Genomic DNA, 19,467 nt, shown 5'->3' with positions numbered 1-19,467 from the left:
ATTTGCTTCGCTTAGCATAATAAACTCTACTTCTATCCACATTGTTGCAAATGGCAAGATTTCATTCTTTTTGATGGCTGAGTAATATTCCATTGCATCTATGTGCCACATGTTCTTATCCATTCATCAATCAATGGACGTTTGGGCTCTTTCCATAATTTGGCTATTGTTGATAATGCTGCTATAAACATCAGGGTACATGTGCCCCATCAAATTAGTATTTTCATATCATTTGGGTAAAACCTGGTAGTGCAATTGTTGGGTGATAGGGTAGTTGTATTTTTAACTTTTTGAGGAAAATCCCTACTGTTGTCCAGAGTGACTGCAGCAGAATAAACTATTTTTTCTATATCTTTTGATAGAGGGAGACCCTTTTACACTCTATAAATGTATACTATAAGTGTATAAATATATACTATTAGTGTATACTATATTTATTTGCCAAATCATTGAGAATGTATGTGCAAATGATTTTTTAAGGACAAATGCAATTTCAATAGAATTAACTTAATTGGTTGCTTTAATTACCACCTGACAATTTAAGATTAGCAATTTACCAATTTACATTTTATTACATGATACTTTGTACATGATATCACCAGTTTTCAGCTATGTTGTCATTAATGGAAAATTTTGTTTGTATTTCATATACAGGAAGAACATTCTTCGTTTCCTAGATGCAGAACGAGATGTCTCAGTGGTTAAAAGCAGTTTTAAGCCTGGTGATGTCATACACTACGTACTAGACAGGCGCCGGACACTAAATATTTCTCAGGATCTTCATAGCCTCCTACCTGAAGTGTCTCCAATGAAAAATCGCAGATTTAAGACTTGTGCAGTTGTTGGAAATTCTGGCATTCTGCTTGATAGTGAATGTGGAAAAGAGATTGACAGTCACAATTTTGTAATAAGGTGAGTTTCTTCTGTTCCTAATGATTATAATTCAAAGATGTTTTGCTAAGAAATAGAAAACTGACAGAGTGTTTAAGTCTAGTATTGATATTAAGGATTATTGAAAGATCAAACAAAAATTTATGTATGGTATGTTTTTCCATGTAGTTTCCAAATTTACATTTACCCTGGAAAATAAAGCTAAAATTATTGTATCATTGAAAGAGAAGGTGATCTTATTGTGTAAGAATCACACCAGCTTTTTTGTACTAATGACAATTTTATTAGATTTAATACAATAAAGTGACTTGTATTAATAGTTTTTCTTTATATCAATTAATTTAATATTAATTCACTAATATAAAACAGTTAGTTATTAGTTAATTAGTTAATTTTATATTAGTGAATGGATTAACTCAATCCACTTACTCACTATATTTATATACAATAAACTATATTAATTTACTTATTCATAAAGATTATGAACATGTATGTAACGATGTAATAGATGTAAGTAATTTTACTCTTTTAAAGACAATTATTTAGCAGATTCTAAGAACATAACAAGTCAATAAAGCAAACTTTCAAAAAATACATAAGGAAGTTTACATTTGATATCTTGCATCAAATTTCCTTCATTACTCTTTATATGTGGCATTTGTGTATGTTAGTATACTTTAGTTATACTAACTAAATAAATTAAACATAATTAACCATTCCTGTTTTTCATTGATGGTCAGCAGATGTTTGATGAGTCATGTGTTTGATTAACTTTAGCTGAAAGAAACAGCAAGAGAAATGGGATTGTGATGACATCATAGGTACTAGTTTTTAATTTCCAGTTCATGGGTCTGAACATATTTTTTGGTTTGTTTTCTTTAGAAAAATTTGCTGAATAAATGAAGTATGTATGTTGAAATATGAAATAGTTCAATATCTATACTTTCATAGGTAGAAAAGTGTACCAATTTGCCATGTTGACAACCTAAAGTTATGCTGTAATTCAGCCTGTGAAAGTATAGATTTTGAAAGAACTTCTTTGAAATATAGCCTTAAAAATAAATATAATTATATGAGTATTAATCATAAGTTGGCAATCATTTTTTTCATAAAATAATAGCCATGAAAAATTATAATAGAATACTATCAGATGAATACACTTCATAACCATTAATAGAACTACAAACATTTTACTTTATTATCTTACTTTTTCTCAATTGGATGCAGGATCAGAGATTGATTGGGCTGAGGGGGAAAAAACACTGTCGACATGTAGATATACAAACAAAATTGTATCCAAAGAGCAGGTAAAAAAATTAATAAGGAATGACATTGGAAGTGGAGGTAATGAGCTCTAACCGTTGAAGCTGGTGTAAAGTATGGGTGGGAAGAAGAAAAGTAAGGCTTCTAGAATTTCTAAAGAGAATAAATATCAGAGGACAGGAATAATAAAGAAGTAAAGATTTATAGCATAAGTGGAAATTGTTGCAATATAAAGAGGAGAACTTTCAAGTTGGGTTAATACTGGAGGAATACAGGATCACCTGTGACTGACGTCCTTGTTCTTACATCCCTCTAAGCTTTAGCATTGGGGTCTATATAATTTATTAGGTTCAGCCTCACCTTTGATTGAAATTAAGACTGTTTTCGTAACACCTCTGTCACTTCACATAATTACCATTTCTTTCTTATAGTGAAAACAATTAAGATTGAGTATTCTAGCAACTTTGAAATTTATGATATAGTATTGTTCACTATAAACACAATGCTGTGCATTGTATCTCCAGAACTTTATTATCTACTTGTTGCAAGTCACTTTCTGGTTTTGAGCATTTGTAAATGGTGGAGTGATTTTAGAAATAGAACTTCATGAGGTTATTTATACTTTTCTAAGCTATGACTATTTTACTTTTTATTTATTTTTATTTATCTGTTTATTTTTGAGAGAGAGAGAGAGAGGCGGGAGGAGAGGAAGAGAGAGAGTGCTAATGGAGCCCAATGTGAGGCTCGATCTCAGGACACTGAGATCATGACCTGAGTCGAATTGATAAGTCAGAAACCCACTGAGTTGACCAGGTGCCCCACTATGATTATTTGTAAAACTTATTTATCAAGAGCAAAATAATTACCAACCCTATAAGTTTATAACTGTGTTATGGAGTTACCAAGAAGTATAAAACATGAGGATAATGATCTTAATGAAGGCATGAAAATTATCACCATAATTATTTTTGTTTTCTTTCCCCCTAATTTTTTTACTAGTTTACAAAAATAGAAGTTGGGATGTTCTATATTATAGTATATACTAGGGAAATGTACCCCTGGATTAAGTTTCTAGTTTTATAAGGAAAAACGTTAACAAAAATCCACTCATGATTAGAAAAAATTAATCTCTGCAGGAAAACAATCTTGGTTGTATAATAGCTATTTGGAGAATTTGTTCCTTTGAGTCTCATGGACACAATAATTTTGAATGATATATCATTAAACCAAACTTCAATCTTTCCCAAAGCTCTTGCCTTTCTCATGGAGTACTGCCACATCATCTATGTGCCAAATACCTTTACCCTCTCTGAGTAGTGTGTCCTTTTGTTACTGTACATGTGTTTCTTCTACCCTAGAATACCACAAAGGACTTTTGCCTTAAAACTTAATTGGAGAGTCATTCCTTGAAAGAGTTTTCCATCCATATCAGGCTGGTTGAGTTGTTACAAATTTTGGTAACAAACTTTAGAATCTTTCAAGATTCTCACCTTCCTAGATACCTGTTGCACATGTATCTGCATATCTACTGATTGTGTTGGTTGTTTGATTGCATGCATAGCCTGTGTTCCCAGGTTATTTATTTGTTTCCCACTTTTCCTGTTAGTAAGTTTGTTAAGAGAGAGATAATTTATGCCTGGTCTGCTTGCAGAGGACAGTGATTAGTTCAATGACCCCTCAAGGATCAAGTATATCCAAGCATGACGTTCAACTTCACCTCAAACTTTATAAACCAAAGATTATTTTTAGATAAAATCTTCATTTGACATTAATTAAATTTTTGGCTTCACTTTTAGTTTTTTTAAAAGGACTTTAAAGAAATAAAATGTTTTTTTGTTTAATGATCTATCAGTGTATTATTTTATGGCAATAGGAATCTCTTTTTCCAAGTAGTTGTCCTATTGGAGGAGGAGGGATGGTGCATACACGTGGCATTATTGACTTGTGAAGTATTATTTTGGAGAATTTTTTTGTTATTTTATTATTATTAATTTTATGTGCATTCATTTTTGAGAGGCAGAGATAGAAAACCAATGATGGAGGGGCAAAGAGAGGGAGATACAGAATCTGAAGGAGGCTCCTGGCTCTTAGCTATCAGCACAGAGCCCAATGGGAAGCATGAACCCAGCCAACCATGAGATCATTACCTCACCCAAAGACAGATGCTCAACCAACTGAGCCACCCAGGTACCCCAGAGAATGTTATTTATAATACCCCACATAAGGGGCACCTGAGTGGCTTAGTTGGTTAAGCGTCCGACTTTCGCTTAGGTCATGATCTCGCGGTTCGTGGGTTCGAGCCCCGCGTCTGGCTCTGTGCTGACTGCCAGCTCAGAGCCTGGAGCCTGTTTCAGAGTCTGTGTCTCCCTCTCTCTCTGACCCTCCCCTACTCACACTGTCTCTCTCTCTCTCTCTCTCTCCTAGAAATAAATAAAACATAAAAAAAATTTTTATAATACCTCACATAAGTATTTTATTTAATTTTTAAAAGAGAAAACTTTGTTTATTTTTAATATAATTTATTATCAAATTGGTTTCCCTACAACACCCAGTGCTCATCCCAACAAGTGCCCTCCTCCATGCCCATCACCCACTTTCCCTTCTCCCCCACCCCCATCAACCCTCAGTTTGTTTTCAGTATTTAAGAGTCTCTTATGGTTTGCCTCCCTTCCTCTCTGTACTTTTTTCCCCTCCTCTTCCCCCATGGTATTCTGTTAAGTTTCTCAAGATCCACACATGAGTGAAAACATATGGTATCTGTCTTTCTCTGACTGACTTTTTTACTTAGCACACTACCCTCGAGTTCCATCTACATTGCTGCAATCTCATTGCCAAGTAGTATTCCATTGTATATATAAATCACATCTTCTTTATCCATTTGTCAGTTGATGGACATTTAGGCTCTTCCCAAATAGACAAAGTAATATTGAAGGAGAAAACCAAAACGGGAGGCATCACAATCCCACATAAGTATTTTAAAATTAGCCTGTGAAAAGTGCTCATTTGTATGTTTGCCCATATAATGGTAGCTCTACATAAATACAAAGACACACACACATTGTCATGCCTTTCTTCTCTTAAAAAAATATATTTCCTTAAAAAAAGAAATACTCCCTTAGTGGCAGTTTTTATCATCACTTAATCAATTAAATTAAATGATGATTTCAGTGGGCTATTACACAAAGTAAAAGACATGGTCTATGTGATGCTTAAAGTAAAAAACAAAAAAAAAATTAAAAATAAATAAATAATAAGTAAATAAATAGAAAATCAATTAAAGCCTAGTTTGGATTCCCTAATGACTGACTAAATATGGAATTTATTGGTAAAATCTATGTCTCATATGTATGTGTACTTAAATAACAGGAAAATGTATTGAAATAACAGATTCCACATATAAATGATATTCCGTATTTGTGTTTCTCTGACTCATTTCACTTAGCATAATACCCTCAAGTTCAGTCCATGTTGTCACAAATGGCAGGAGAGGAGGGGCGCCTGGGTGGCTTAGTCGGTTAAGCGTCCGACTTTCACTTAGGTCATGATCTCGCGGTTCGTGGGTTCGAGCCCCGCGTCGGGCTCTGTGCTGACAGCCAGCTCAGAGCCTGGAGCCTGTTTCAAATTCTGTGTCTCGCTCTCTCTCTGACCCTCCCCTGCTCATGCTGTCTCTCTCTCTCCTAGAAATAAATAAATAAATAAACATTAAAAAAACAAAAAACAAATGGCAGGAGAGGAAATATTATTATAATATTATTCTTTAGACCTACTTCTTTAGATATAAGCACTTTAAATACTCTGAATTTGTTACCTTGAAACAGAGGAAACTATGACTTTCTTTTAAGTGCCTCTGCTTCCATAGAGTTGGCACAGCCCAGAACTATACCAAAGAACATTCTTTATACAGGATATATCATTTTCTCTACAATATTCTCTTTTCCTGTCTGGGATAACTCCTCTTCAAATAAAATCTATATCTATGGCATTTTAAACTGAAGAGAAGTTCAATTTTAGGCCTAATAATAACTTTGTTTTATTAATAAAAAGACATTGCAAAAATTCAGTTGGCTACTGTTACACTGCTAGCATCATTTTTAAAGATCTATGTAGACAAAAGAAGGAAAAATATATGTGATTTTAAAATTGTGAAATACTTCCTTCTACCAGTATTTGTAGAACCACTCAATTTAAAGGCTTCCACAAATGATTTTCTAAAATTCTTCTCCCATCCAGGTCCCCCACATTAACTACAATTCTAACCCATTGAAACACATTTGTTTAATATGATTCTAATTGTCATGTAAAATGAAACTGTGTTAAAAGGTAAACATTAAGTTATTTTCCCAAAAGTATCAGTAACTTACTACATTAGTTTATTCATACAGCAAACCTGTTGTGGCCAACCAGGTCACTCAGGCCAGTCATGAGTGGAGCATAGTTGTAGAAATGATTATCCATACTTCATGCATTTCTTCTGTGCGGGGTCTTGAATAATAACTGAAATGAGTTACCTCTAAACAAACATGGTAAATTTAAAATATTTGTATGTGGCCAGCTCCATTAGTTCAGGTTAAGCAGAATGATACAAAATATTTGAAAGAGAGAAGTAAGGTATGCTTGCTATACTGAATGAGACTGTTCAAACTCAGAATTTTATGTGAAGTCTTTGGAAAAAAAATTAAATATTCCATAAGAACTCTAGATAGGTAACTAACCTCCAGATACCACACACAACACATTATAAGAAGATATCAGAGAGCATTACAAGGCATTAGTATAGTGCCATGAACTGTGTCACAGCCCAACATACACTAAACAGAACATACCGAACAGCTACACAACTTATAGAAATAGCCAAGTCCTCAATAGACTCAGTCTCTTTCACAAGATATGGAACAAAATTCAACTCAGTCTAAAGCGTATCGTGACTTCTACTATAGTTATTTTGTAAGGTGTTTGGACTCACTTTTAGACTTTACATACAATCTATGGGATAATCCTAATAGTGCTTTCCCTAAGCCAAATTTAATTTTGATAGCTCTTTAATACCACATGAAGAAGAATAATGGTTATCACTAGAAGCTTCATCATTAAGTTTAAAAAAACTGGTAAGCATCAAAGAAAATTGTCCTATTGATTTTAATTTTTATATTTTGTGTTTGGGTGGCCTGACATATGCTAAACATTGAACAGAGAATCAACACTGCACAGGAAAACCATTGCCCAGTAATAGAGTTCAAGATTACAAGCCAAACTCATTGTAGATGCTATTGAATGAAGTTGTATGCTTTCTATGCTTTAGTTTTTTTTAATTTAGAATATGATATCTTTGTATAAACTATCTTTACCTAAAGCATTACAATTTACCTACTCACAGAGCCCACAGAGTGATAGAATTGCCTCTACAAAATCTCTGCCCTGTTCATCCCACACATACATATCTAAAAGTATCCTGCAAAATTTCAAGAATTTAGAGTTTAGAAGATACTATATATCATTTATATATCATCATAGGCAAAGGGAAACAGGTTTAGAAAGCTACTTTTATGCAATCTGTTTAAAGTATCTTTTCAATCTTTTGGGGGGGGGGCGGCGCCTGGGTGCTCAGTCAGTTAAGCGTCTGACTTCAGCTTGGCTCATGATCTCATGGTCTGTTGAGTTCGAGCCCCGTGTCGGGCTCTGGTGCTGACAGCTCGGAGGCGGGAGCCTGCTTCAGATTCTGTGTCCCCCCTGTCTCTGCCCCTCCCTAGCTCATACTGTGTCTCTCTTTAAAAAAAAAAAAAAGAAATCTTTTTTAAAACTTTGTGTAGTTGTAAAATTATTATAACAGTGTATATTTTACATTAGAGTATAAAACTAGTGATGAAAATTGCTTTGGATTTTGGAAAACAATATTTAAAGTATTTTTAAATTTTCCTTCAGTAATTTTTTTAAGTTCTTCACAGATTTTACTTCCATGTGACTTTACAAAACAATACATTCTAATATTTGTCTTTACTCAAGAATTTCATTAGCTTAGCAATAGTGAATTTCTGTTGATAACAAAAACTTCAGATAATTCTTATTAATATTGATACTGAGAGATAGCGGAGAACAAATTGTCACTCCAACTACCCTATTCTTCTCACCTCACCTTGGTGTGGGAAAGTGATGGTGATGGTGTATTCTTTCCCTTTTCCATGATATCTGGGGATTGGAGGAAATGTCAGGCAACCCATCTGTACTGGGTTTTCATAGAAGAGAGACTGTCCAGTCTGATAAAATTAAATATGGCCCCACTCTGTACTGCCTTTGATATCATGTGGAAGATTCTGAGAAAGGAGTAAGTTAACAGTTGCAACTGATATTTTTGACCATCACATACTGCTCTTCACTGTGCTTAAACAGGGATACTAGGAATAGCAAGTATGAAGTTGACTGATTCAGAAATGGTTAACTGAGAGCTATTAAACAGCTTTTTTTCTGTTCAGGCTAGTTGGAATTTCAAATTTAATTTTATTCATTTATTCCTTTCTTTGCACCTCTTTTTTCTCCATTTTATAATAGCCCCATCTTCCCTCCAGCCTAGACCACTATCTTCTATTTGCTCAGTTTCTGCTTTGTTAATCATCATCCTTAGTTCCTAACATGCTTGAGCAAGTCTCTCCTAATTTTCTCTTGGTTCATTTTTTTACTTAAAATATAAAATCAGCATGAGAGGTTAATTAAAATTATCTGTCTACCTACCTATGTATATTTATACATATATATTTACATAAGTAAATCCTTGCTACTCAAATTGTACTTCTGAACTACCATTGTTGTCATCACCTGGAAGCTTGTTAGAAATACAGAATCTCAGAACTTGCAGCAGACCTGTTGAGTCAGATGTGCATTTGATCACAGTACTCAGGTGGTTCTTATGTGCTCTAAGGTTTGAGATGTATTGGACATCTCAGTGTATGTAGACACTAAGCTCTAGGTAAGCTGAAACTCCCAATATATCTAGTTTATTGAGCCTGTATCTTCAGGATCTAGCACCAAAACTGATATACTGAAGTATATACTATATATTTATTGAACAAAATAATTGATGTAGGACTTAAGAAAAATACTGTTTGTGCTCATGTATTGTTTTCTTAGAGTTTATACAACATAGAATTTCAAAATTAGTATGTTAAGAGGAGTCATATATAAGCAAAGGTCATTTAAACCCTTACAGTTAAAAAGAAAATACAGAAATATGAAGGGAAATATGGTGAAATGTGCTAGATGTCAAAAAGCTGGGTTCCTGATAATAGGAGCATAATATTGGACAAATATCTAATTTTTCCACTGTCTAGTGATAATATTAATATAGGTCTATTATTTCAAAGGGTTTTTATAGTGTCAGTTGGGAAATATAGTAAATAAATGTATAAAATGTAAAAATAATGATGAATGATACTAAAGCACATCTTGCTTAATTTAAATGTTGTAGTTGAAAATTAAATTTGTCAATGCATTTCCTAATAGTCATGGACACTGACTGGAAATGTAAATTCTTATTGTCTGATATATACAAGAAGATATATTTTCCCCAAATTTATCAAATATATATATAGTTGACACTAAATAACATAAATATGAAAGGCAAAGACACAAATAGGAACACTTCTTAGGAGCATCTGTAAAATCTGAGTATATAATATGAGAAATAATTGTAGTGAAGATATATATTTCTTCAGGAAACTGAAACAATAAGATAAAAATGTTTTACTTTATGATGATCTAGCTTCCTAAAAGAAGAGATAGTATGTTTCATAAAAAGAAAAAGATGGAGGAATTGATTCCCCTTGACTGATACAATGCATTTTTATACCCTAATCAATTCTTGATTCTCCACTAGTGGGTAATTCATGGCAAACTTTAAATCATCCTCTTGACCTTTCTCTGAATGCTAGCTCTTACAGCAAAATAGACTCTTTTGTGGGAGAGAAAAACATTTGTGCTTTTCTCATGTTCATGAAAATGGCCTTAATTCTCTCTCCACCACGTTCACAGAGAATATATTTGTCTTTAATTCAAATGTGTTAACTACAAACAGCTAAGCTTCTGGTAATGAGCCAGGTCCAAGGCTTTGGAAAGATTTAAAAACTTTTTTTTTATCAGGGTCACCTGGATGACTTAAGTCAGTTGAATGTCGAACTTTGGCTTGAGTCATGATCTCGCAGTTCATGAGTTCAAGCCTCACATTGGGCTCTGTGCTGACAGCTCAGAGCGTGGAGCCTGCTTCGGATTCTCTGCCTCCCTCTCTCTCTGCCCCACCCCACTCATACTCTGTTTCTGTCTCTCTCTCAAAAATAAATAAACTTTAAAAATATTCATTTTGATTAAAATAACCACTTTATATTTTATATTTTTGGGATAGTTCCATTGAATATGCACTATTTACTCCATATATTTTCTACCATATTTTTACTTAATATCTTATTCATATTTTGGGTCCTGAAATTTTATAGCTTTTATAAAACTAATTATCTTTGTGATTTCTTTAAATTTTAAACAAACAACTCATATTCTAGGTAGAAATCAGAATTCCCATCTTTATCTTCTATTTTTTTGTGAGTATAGAAATAAAATGAGATCATGTGTGAAACTTACTAGTATAAATTCAAGTACAAATTATTTATTCAACAAATTAAATCTTTCTTCCTTCTGATGGTTTAGGATTAATATATTTGTAGTATATTCATGGTGTGAAAATTATGTCTGTGACCTAAGTACACAGAAGATGTAAATATTTGCAGTTAAATGGTCATTGTTGCTAAGCATTACATTTTCTCCCATGAAGGATAATTGAAATAATACTCATTCAAGAGTTCAGAGACCTGGATCCTCCTGCTGGCATTGGCACTAAATATAGCTGTGTGACTTTGAACAAGTAATGTAAATCACTTTGGGTTTTAGGTTTCCAATATACCAAATGAGTCAGTTGAACTAGATGGTCTCATAAATTTCTCTGTGGCTCTGAAACTCTATGACTTTATTTTCTTATGATTCAATAGACACCTTTGGAATAGCTTTTGTCAACTTGTACTGTTGTTTCAATTTTTTTTCCTTCTGGTTGCCATATTTTATGAATAAATTTGCTTTTCACCAGTCAATTTGTGGAAATAATATTTTCCACTTAATACTGCATCCTGTCATCTGGCTTTTGTTTCCTTTGGTCCAGGAATGTTGCCTTTCTTCCTTATGTATGTAATCAAGTGTTAGATTCAAAATTAAGAGAAGAATATCACTTCTTAGCCAAAGAAAAACAAGACTAATTTTTAATGATTCATACATATTTTTGTAAATGTGATAAGGTCAGGGCCTTGAGAAGTAATGATACACAGAAAATAATTAAAGAAGAACCAGTAAATACAAGTATCATCGAAAGGGAGAGAAACATCAACATCATTTAGTAGTTTTGGGGAAAGGACCCTGACATTTTTCTAAGAGATAAGACCTTCCACTTCCTATATCATTTTACTGGCATCCACCAAAATTCTTGGAACTACAAAATGCAGTATTTTCAGTATATTGTTTGACTTATGCCATTACTGGAAATATTTTTTTAGAATATTAGCAGTCAGTATGGTACCAAATGTTAACAGTGATTATCTTTTAAAGGGAAACTTCAAAGTGTTTTATGTTTAAATTAGCTTAACTTCTGTTTTTGGTAGTAATAGTGATAGTGATAGTGTGTGCGTGTGTGTGTGTGTGTGTGTGTGTCTGTGTGTCTGTGTGTGTGTGTGAGAGAGAGAGAGAGAGAGAGAGACAGAATATGTGTTTTGGATAATCAAAATCATTTGAAACTTTGATATTGTGCAATAAATTTTAGATTTGTAGTTTTGTTGTTGTTTACTTTATTTACCTCAGTTTCATTTTGAGCCAACTTATTTATTTATTTATTTGAGGTATAGTAGACACATAATGTTAGATTAATTTCAGGTGTTCAACATAGTGATTCAACAAGTTAATACATTATGCCATGCTCACGAGTGTAGCTACCATCTGTTGAATTTATAGTGTTGTAGATTCAAAGTTGGGTTTAAATTCTAGATCTGAAAGCTATGTAAACTGAAGCTTTCTCCCCCCTCATTTATAAAACATGATTATAGATAACTCAATTATGTAAATGTTCTTTAAAATTTGAATAACTTAGATATGTATAGTAGCCGACAAAAGTTTGTAACTGGTAGTTCTTATTATATTTAATGAATTATGCAGATGATCAGACTGAACAAAACGGTTTTGAGTCAAAAGTATGGTGATCTTATAAATAACTGAGAGTGATTTTTCTACTGTGATCTATAACTTGTTGAGGAAAGAAGTTCATAATTAGAGTTGCATAATTTTTTGAGTAATGGAATCATCTTTGGCATACATATATGGCTCTTAAATGCCATTATTTCAAAAAATAAAAGCATGTATTTAAAGTTTAAAAGTAAAGGCAGTAGTTCTATGAATTTATTGTCACATAATTTCAACAAGTATTGTTTCATTCAACAAAAAAGTTATCAAACAGCCACTAAATTGCAAATACTGAGGGACTGCAGTAGATATTAGGGAAATAAAAACAAATTATATGTTCTAATCTGTTTGGAGTTTTCAGTCCAATGGAGGAGATAGACATGGAGAATTAAAAAAGTAGTACAGTAACTGTAATAATAGAGCTGGGACAAAGTATTGCTGCCAGTGAGACAGAAGGAATTCATTATAAAAATAAATGAAACTAAGTTTTAAGATAGTTCTGTTTGGAACAGGAAAAATAATTCCCTTTCCAAGAATATTGTATCTTTATGGTCATTATTGTCCTTATTCTTTGTTCACATCATGTTGTCAAAGTATCATTTGAATGTGCTTTTCGTGGTTTTTAGTCCCAATGTTCAAGATCACTAATAATCACCCTTAGTGTTTTAACATGTATGTATACCTGCCTTGCCCTTCACTTTAACTTTTCAAATTCCCCAAGCATGATTTCCTAGATGTATCTTAAAACTATTAATATTCGGAATACCTAATTTGGTGCCTTTTGTATTTACAATATTTCTGATCTATTCTTTAGTTACCTGATGAGGAAATTCTAAGTCTTGAGCAATTTTAATGCATAAGAGACTTTTAAGCTTATCTCAACATTTTATGTGGTGTTCAATAAAAACAAACAAACAACAGAACACTATCTGGTTAAGGGAGAACAGGGAGTTTCATTTTTACAAACCACCAACTGAAACTTGTTATATTTTAATGAAATATTGGGGGAAGGGTTCTAACAATTGGAAGAATGCTAAACACTGGTGGTTTCTTGTTTCCACTTACCATCCCTATGTACTAACTCTTCTTATGGGTAAATGCGGACTTAATGGGTGTTTTAAAAAATCGGAGTGAAATTTTTTTTTTTAATTTTTAAATGTTATTATTGAAACAGAGAGAAACAGAGCACGAGAGGGGGAGGGGAGGGGCAGAGAGAGAGAGAGGGAGACACAGAATCCGAAGCAGGCTCCAGGCTCTGGGCTGTCAGCACAGAGCCCGATATGGGGCTCGAACCCACTAACCGTGAGATCATGACCTGAGCCGAAGTTGACCTGAGCTCAACCGGCTGAGCCACCCAGGCGCAGTGAAAAAATTTTATTAGTCTTTAGAACTCCTGTCTTTCTAACTTGTTTTGAAGGAATGTCTCTGCTTGCAGAAAACACTAGTTACCTAAACTAGATACATCGGTGGAACAGATCACATTTCTTGTTTTAGTTTAAATAATTCCAACTTAAAAGGATGGTCTATTTTAGTCAGCATAACTTCTGACAGTTAAACATTTTAAGAGTTTCAGTTAAAACGGAGTTGTCAGCTTAACACATATTTATTAGTACTACATCTTTTGTTTTCCTTAGCTCACCTCTCAAAACACACATTATATCAAATGTCTAATGGGACATCTTCAAAATGTTTAACAGAACTAATAGGTTAAACATAAAAAATTGAAGTAATTGTACAGGTATCAGCATGAGGGCCCAATGCAGGTAGTAGATTTGTTTTTTTTCACACGTACCATCAGAAGCCCAGAAGAGCCTGTCCCCTTTAAATGAGGAAATATTCAAGCCATATTGCCCATTTTCCAAAGTTACGTTAACCTCTGACCCAGTTCTGTATGTTTTTGGGACCTGGTTTAGAGCATCAGCAGTGTTCTTAGATGACTGAGAGATCAAATACCTGTACACAGGTTCTCAGTTCACATACACAAGATACACAGAGTAACTCTCATTATTATGGTTAGCTCTACTAATTTCATTAAAGATATCAACACTATACTTGCAACTAAATATGATAGCTTTTATTATGTGGTAGAATAAAGGTATTTGTAAATAATTTAGAACAGTAGAGTGGAAGTGACTAGTCCTGCCAAAGAAATCATGTAAAGCATTGCAATTGATATTAACCTTTGACTCTTAAGAACAAATATGACTTTTTTGCATTAGAGGCTAGAGTGTATTGGAGAGGGAGGTTATTTCAGGCAGAGACTTCATCATAAATAAAGAGACACAGAGAGAAAAGACATAGACTACATGGAAGATCTGAAGCCACTCAGATCTAAGACAGGCAATGGGCTTGTAGAAAGAAAATTCTGAAATGTAAGGATAAGGACAATGTGTGAAAGCCCTAGACTGATATCAGTGAAGAATTTTGGGTTAGGATAAAAATGTGATCAAGTGTGCATTTCAATAAGATGATAACATCCTTGAAACAAAATGATAAAAATGAAGTCTTTGTGTTAAAGAACTGGTTAGAGCAATGTTTTTCAATTCTGTTTAATAAAGATGCATAGTAAGAAATACAACTTAAATTATGATATACTCCTACTACTGCTTTCATGGCTATTGCTACATATGCCACACACACACACGCACACATAAATCTTCAACAAATTTTCATAAAATTACGTGCAAGAAACACTGTCATTTTCTAATATTATCATTCTCTTCTTTCACATTCTTTAAAAATTGCCGATCAGTGACCCCCAAATATAATTCATGATCCACCAATGGGTCTAGCTAGTAGTGTGAAAAATAATTAACAAATTATTGCAACAATAGTTCAAAGAAACATAGCAGTGCCTAAACTGAGAAAATATCGATAGGAGTAGAGAATAGAGAATATATTCAGGAGAGATTTTCCTTTTATAATGTTTATTTTTGAGAGAGACAGAGAGACAGAGCATGAGCGGGATTGGGGCAGAGAGAAAGGAAGACACAGAATCCAAAGCAGGCTGTCAGCGCAGAGCCTGACACAGGGCTCAAACTCCCAAACTACAAGGTCATGACCTGAGCTAAAGTTGGACGGTTAACTGACTGAACCACCCAGGTGCCCCTATTTGAGAGAGATTCTGAGAGGAACTTTCTGAATCAGATATGGAGGATAAAAGAAACATGGAGATCAAGGCCTTTCTGCCAAGTCAAAACATGACTTTCTACTAAAACAGAGTATGAGGAAGTTCCACTTAGAATAAATATGATTTAATGAATGTGAAGTTGCCTTGGCCTACTTTTTTATATCAGAAAATAAAACATTCATTTTTATTCACTCACAATATGATAACTTTCCTGAATACGTGATTGGTACTAGAATGCCTAAATCCTCTGAACATTCTACCAACTGTCTTTCCAGGGCCTAGTGTGGAATAAATCATATATACTAAGTTAGAAATCATTTTTCAACCTTTGGTGTACTTTAAAAAAAATGAAACAACATATTCATAACTTACAATAACAAATCAAAGTATTTTTCTTACTTTCTTAAACAAGAAAATTAAATGTCAAAGCTCTGTTGCTGTGACAAGTTCCATCGTATAATCACTAAAAGTCAGAACACTTGGAAGTGTTTCCCACAGGCACTGTAATGACCATAGTGTGCCTTGTTTATTAACACCATGAATTGCAAAAAGAAAAAGTTATGGTTTTTCTGCCTTGGTTTTCTTGCTTGGGTGATTAAAATATCAACCATAATATCTCATGAAGCCTGTTTCCTTCTTTTTAATGCATAACATAATTTTTAAGGACATAAATTTCATGCTGAGTCAGTTCTTCCCTCTGTAAAAAAGTAGTAGCTGCTTAGCAACCACTGGTCAATGGAATGCCCCAGTTCCCTGATTATGACAAGAGCACCTGAAAATATATTCTAAGAATTCTTACTTGGTTTCCCACCCCATGTCTTAAATATCCCAATTGTGAATTTTTACCCAAGACAATGAACAGGGAATTTCTCAACAACACCCAGAATTTTCTCTTTACACCCTCTTCAGAAAAATAAAAATGACGTTTTTTAATTACCAAGGAAGCATTTTGAGGGTATGTTTAGCATTCATTCCAAGAAATAACATTTACAGTAATTCAAATAAATATTAACCTTGCTACCTTATATATAATACATAATTACTTTTGTGAAAAAGAAAACAATCACATGCAAATTAATTGTGATAAAGGCTGGCATTAATAAATCACATTTAAGTTCCTTTAAAATGTGTGTAGTATAATGACAAGGTTTTAACAATGCTCAGGAGGTTTATGAACTTTTATAAATATATTGTCAAGCCCCAGATAGTGGACAGCAGTTAAAATTATTTCCTTCTAAATTGTTTATTGCACATAACTGTGCATTGACAACCAGAGGCTGTGAGAGTTTATTTTTAACTGAGAAAAATATATTTGTAAGTCATTGCCCTTCCAATGCCTTACCTCTCCTACTGTTCCTTTTATCCCTCTTCCATATTTTAAAATCTTTGCTTGAAAAATAGGTGATGACTTGTAAGTATTCATACTACTGAAAATTAAGCAGGCTCCAAGAAAAAGAATGAAAAATGTTAAGTTTGAGGTTGATTAAAAATGTAGAATCAGAGTGAAAAGCTCTAACTGTCATCACCCTTCCCGATTTCCCAGACTGTTGTCTATTCATATGTTAGATTTCATCACGAGAGTCTAGGAAGAGGCCGACTGAGTCAAAATTATCTTTGTAAACTGAAATTTCAAAGTAAGTCTATACTTTTAGGCCTTATTTTTAATCCAGTGCTTTATATAAGAGGAGATATGTGTATTTTATGTTACATTCGTTTGTTAACGTTATTAATAGCCTTCCTGTATTCTCTATATTGTCTTAAGATCATTTCAGTATCCTCCCATTATTTTAAAATCCAGGAGATTTGTCCTTTCAACAATACTTATTCATATTACTTTTTCATAATGAGAACGCTTTTTATGAGAAAGATGTCTCCAGAAGAGAAAGAGAATGAACACCTAAACACTTCAGTGTATTTGTTTCAAAATTAAACTCAGTGAGTAGACTCATTCTACTCACTCATGAATAGACTCATTCATTAAACTCACTCTCACCTAAGACAATTTCATTATTTTAGAGATGAGAATGTAGTCCACTAATGTTGCCATAGAGTCTCAACTTGAATTTCAGTCTTGTGCTTTTAAATGGAACTGCCGGGGTGTCTGACTCTTGATTTCGGCTCAGATCATAATCTCATGGGTTTGCGGGTTTGAGCCCCGTGTCAGGCTCTCTGCTCATAGCAGAGAGCCTGCTTTGGATTCTCATTCTCCGTCTCTCTCTGTCACTCCCTCAAAATAAATAAACTTTAAAAAAAATTAAATAAATAAATAAATAGACAAATGTATGTCACCACCAGTCTGCTGCCTTCTTTCCTTCCTTCCCTTCTTCCTTTCTTTTTTCCTTCCTTCCTCCCTCCCTTTTCTTCCTTAGTCTATATATATCTACTTTCTTTAAGCTTATTTACTTATTTTGAGAGAGAGAGATAAAGAGAGAGAGAGCATGAGCAAGGAAGGAGCAGACAGAGAGAAGGAGAGAGAGAATCCCAAGCAGGCTCTGCACAGTCAGCACAGAGCTCCATGTGAGGTTAGAACCCACAAACTGAGACCGTGACCTGGGCTGAAGTTGGATGCCTAACTCACTGAGCTACCCAGGTGCCCTCTACTTTTAGTTCCCTCACCTTTCTTCCATGATCTCCTTATTTTATTCCCCTTCACATTCCTTTTCATGTTTGCTTGCTTTGCTTGTTTTGCAGAAAAACACAGCTGTTTATATATCCCTGCCAAGGAGTAATCTCCATATGCCGGGATAGTTATCCTCTCGCATCCAAGACTCCACCTTTGGTGAAGAGTGTTTATAGGAGAGTGAGGAACTTCTTCACTTCCTTTAGCCAACCAGAACTTCAGACCAGATATGTAGATCAGTGAAATTACTGAGATGATCGAAGATACAACTCCATCACATCCAAGTGCAACTGAACTTGTGATGAAGATATCTAAATGTGTCTAGATCTTCCTTTTCATTCATAGGAATTAATTGGTGCACAATGTTTCAGAGCTTGAATCTGCCTTACTCTTTACAAGCTTTGTAAATATATACAACTTACCATGGCTCAGTTACTTAATCAATAGAGAAGCATAATGATAGTACTGTCTTATGAGAATACCATGAGAAAAACAGGAAAAGAAGGCAAATAGAACAATTTCCAGCACATAATGAATGCTAAATACACCTTAGCTATTTCTTCTTCCTGTTTTAATAAAAGACGTTCACTACCTTATATAAGAATTGTGTCAAAGTCCTAATTGTAGAACTTTATTTTACTTTTTCCTGTATTTATGTGTCCTATTTTCGTTCTTAGGTACATTTGGCCATGTCTATGAGCTTGAATAGTTTTCATATTGCCTATGAAGTTAGACTTGTTTTGTCTAATATTCAAGTCATTTTTAATCAGCCATTGAATCAACGATTTAAGTCCTAATTAGTTTTTTTATGGGGTGGAGGAGAAGGGTGTCTCAATTCCAGCCAAATGGTTTATTAAATGTGCTATAAATAAATTTTTCCCTCACACTGTTGTTCAATAAGTTTTATTCTATCTACATGCTCTTTAACTTGCCAGCATGCATTCTTTTTCTCTCTCACAATAGGTTGCAAATGGAAAGGGTATATAAAAAAATTACCAAGCTAATATTTACCAACTCTAAGCAAGCAGTTCTGAGAGGAAATTCAGATATTTTGTTTCAGTCTTCTCAATAGCATTTCAATCAGTGTTAATAGCATCATTTATAGAAAAAGTTGGATTTCAGACAGTTAAAATAACTTGCCCGAAGCCATACAGTTTGGGATGTGGACACCAATACCCACATAGCTACTCTTAAAAAGATGGCTAAGGGGGAGTGCTTAGGTGCCTCAGTGGGGTAATTGTCTAATTGTGGCTCAGGTCATGATCTCAAGGCTCCTGAGTTGGAGCCCCTCTTTGGGCTATGCTGACAG

General features: G+C 33.9%; 1 protein-coding gene across 1 annotated transcript in view; it reads left to right on the top strand.

The window, feature by feature from the left end:
- The window catches only part of ST8SIA4 (ST8 alpha-N-acetyl-neuraminide alpha-2,8-sialyltransferase 4), a 96,577-nt gene that overhangs the window by 16,150 nt on the left and 60,960 nt on the right, over positions 1-19,467 (top strand). Inside the window, 1 exon segment of the mRNA XM_039221244.1 lies at positions 655-912. Within this exon segment, the coding sequence (XP_039077175.1) occupies positions 655-912 (258 nt within the window).

This window comes from Hyaena hyaena, unplaced genomic scaffold (assembly GCF_003009895.1).
Source record: "Hyaena hyaena isolate Hyena2069 unplaced genomic scaffold, ASM300989v1 scaffold_973, whole genome shotgun sequence".
Classification (NCBI taxonomy): Eukaryota; Metazoa; Chordata; class Mammalia; order Carnivora; family Hyaenidae; genus Hyaena; species Hyaena hyaena.
This window is presented reverse-complemented; position numbering and strand designations above follow the sequence as displayed.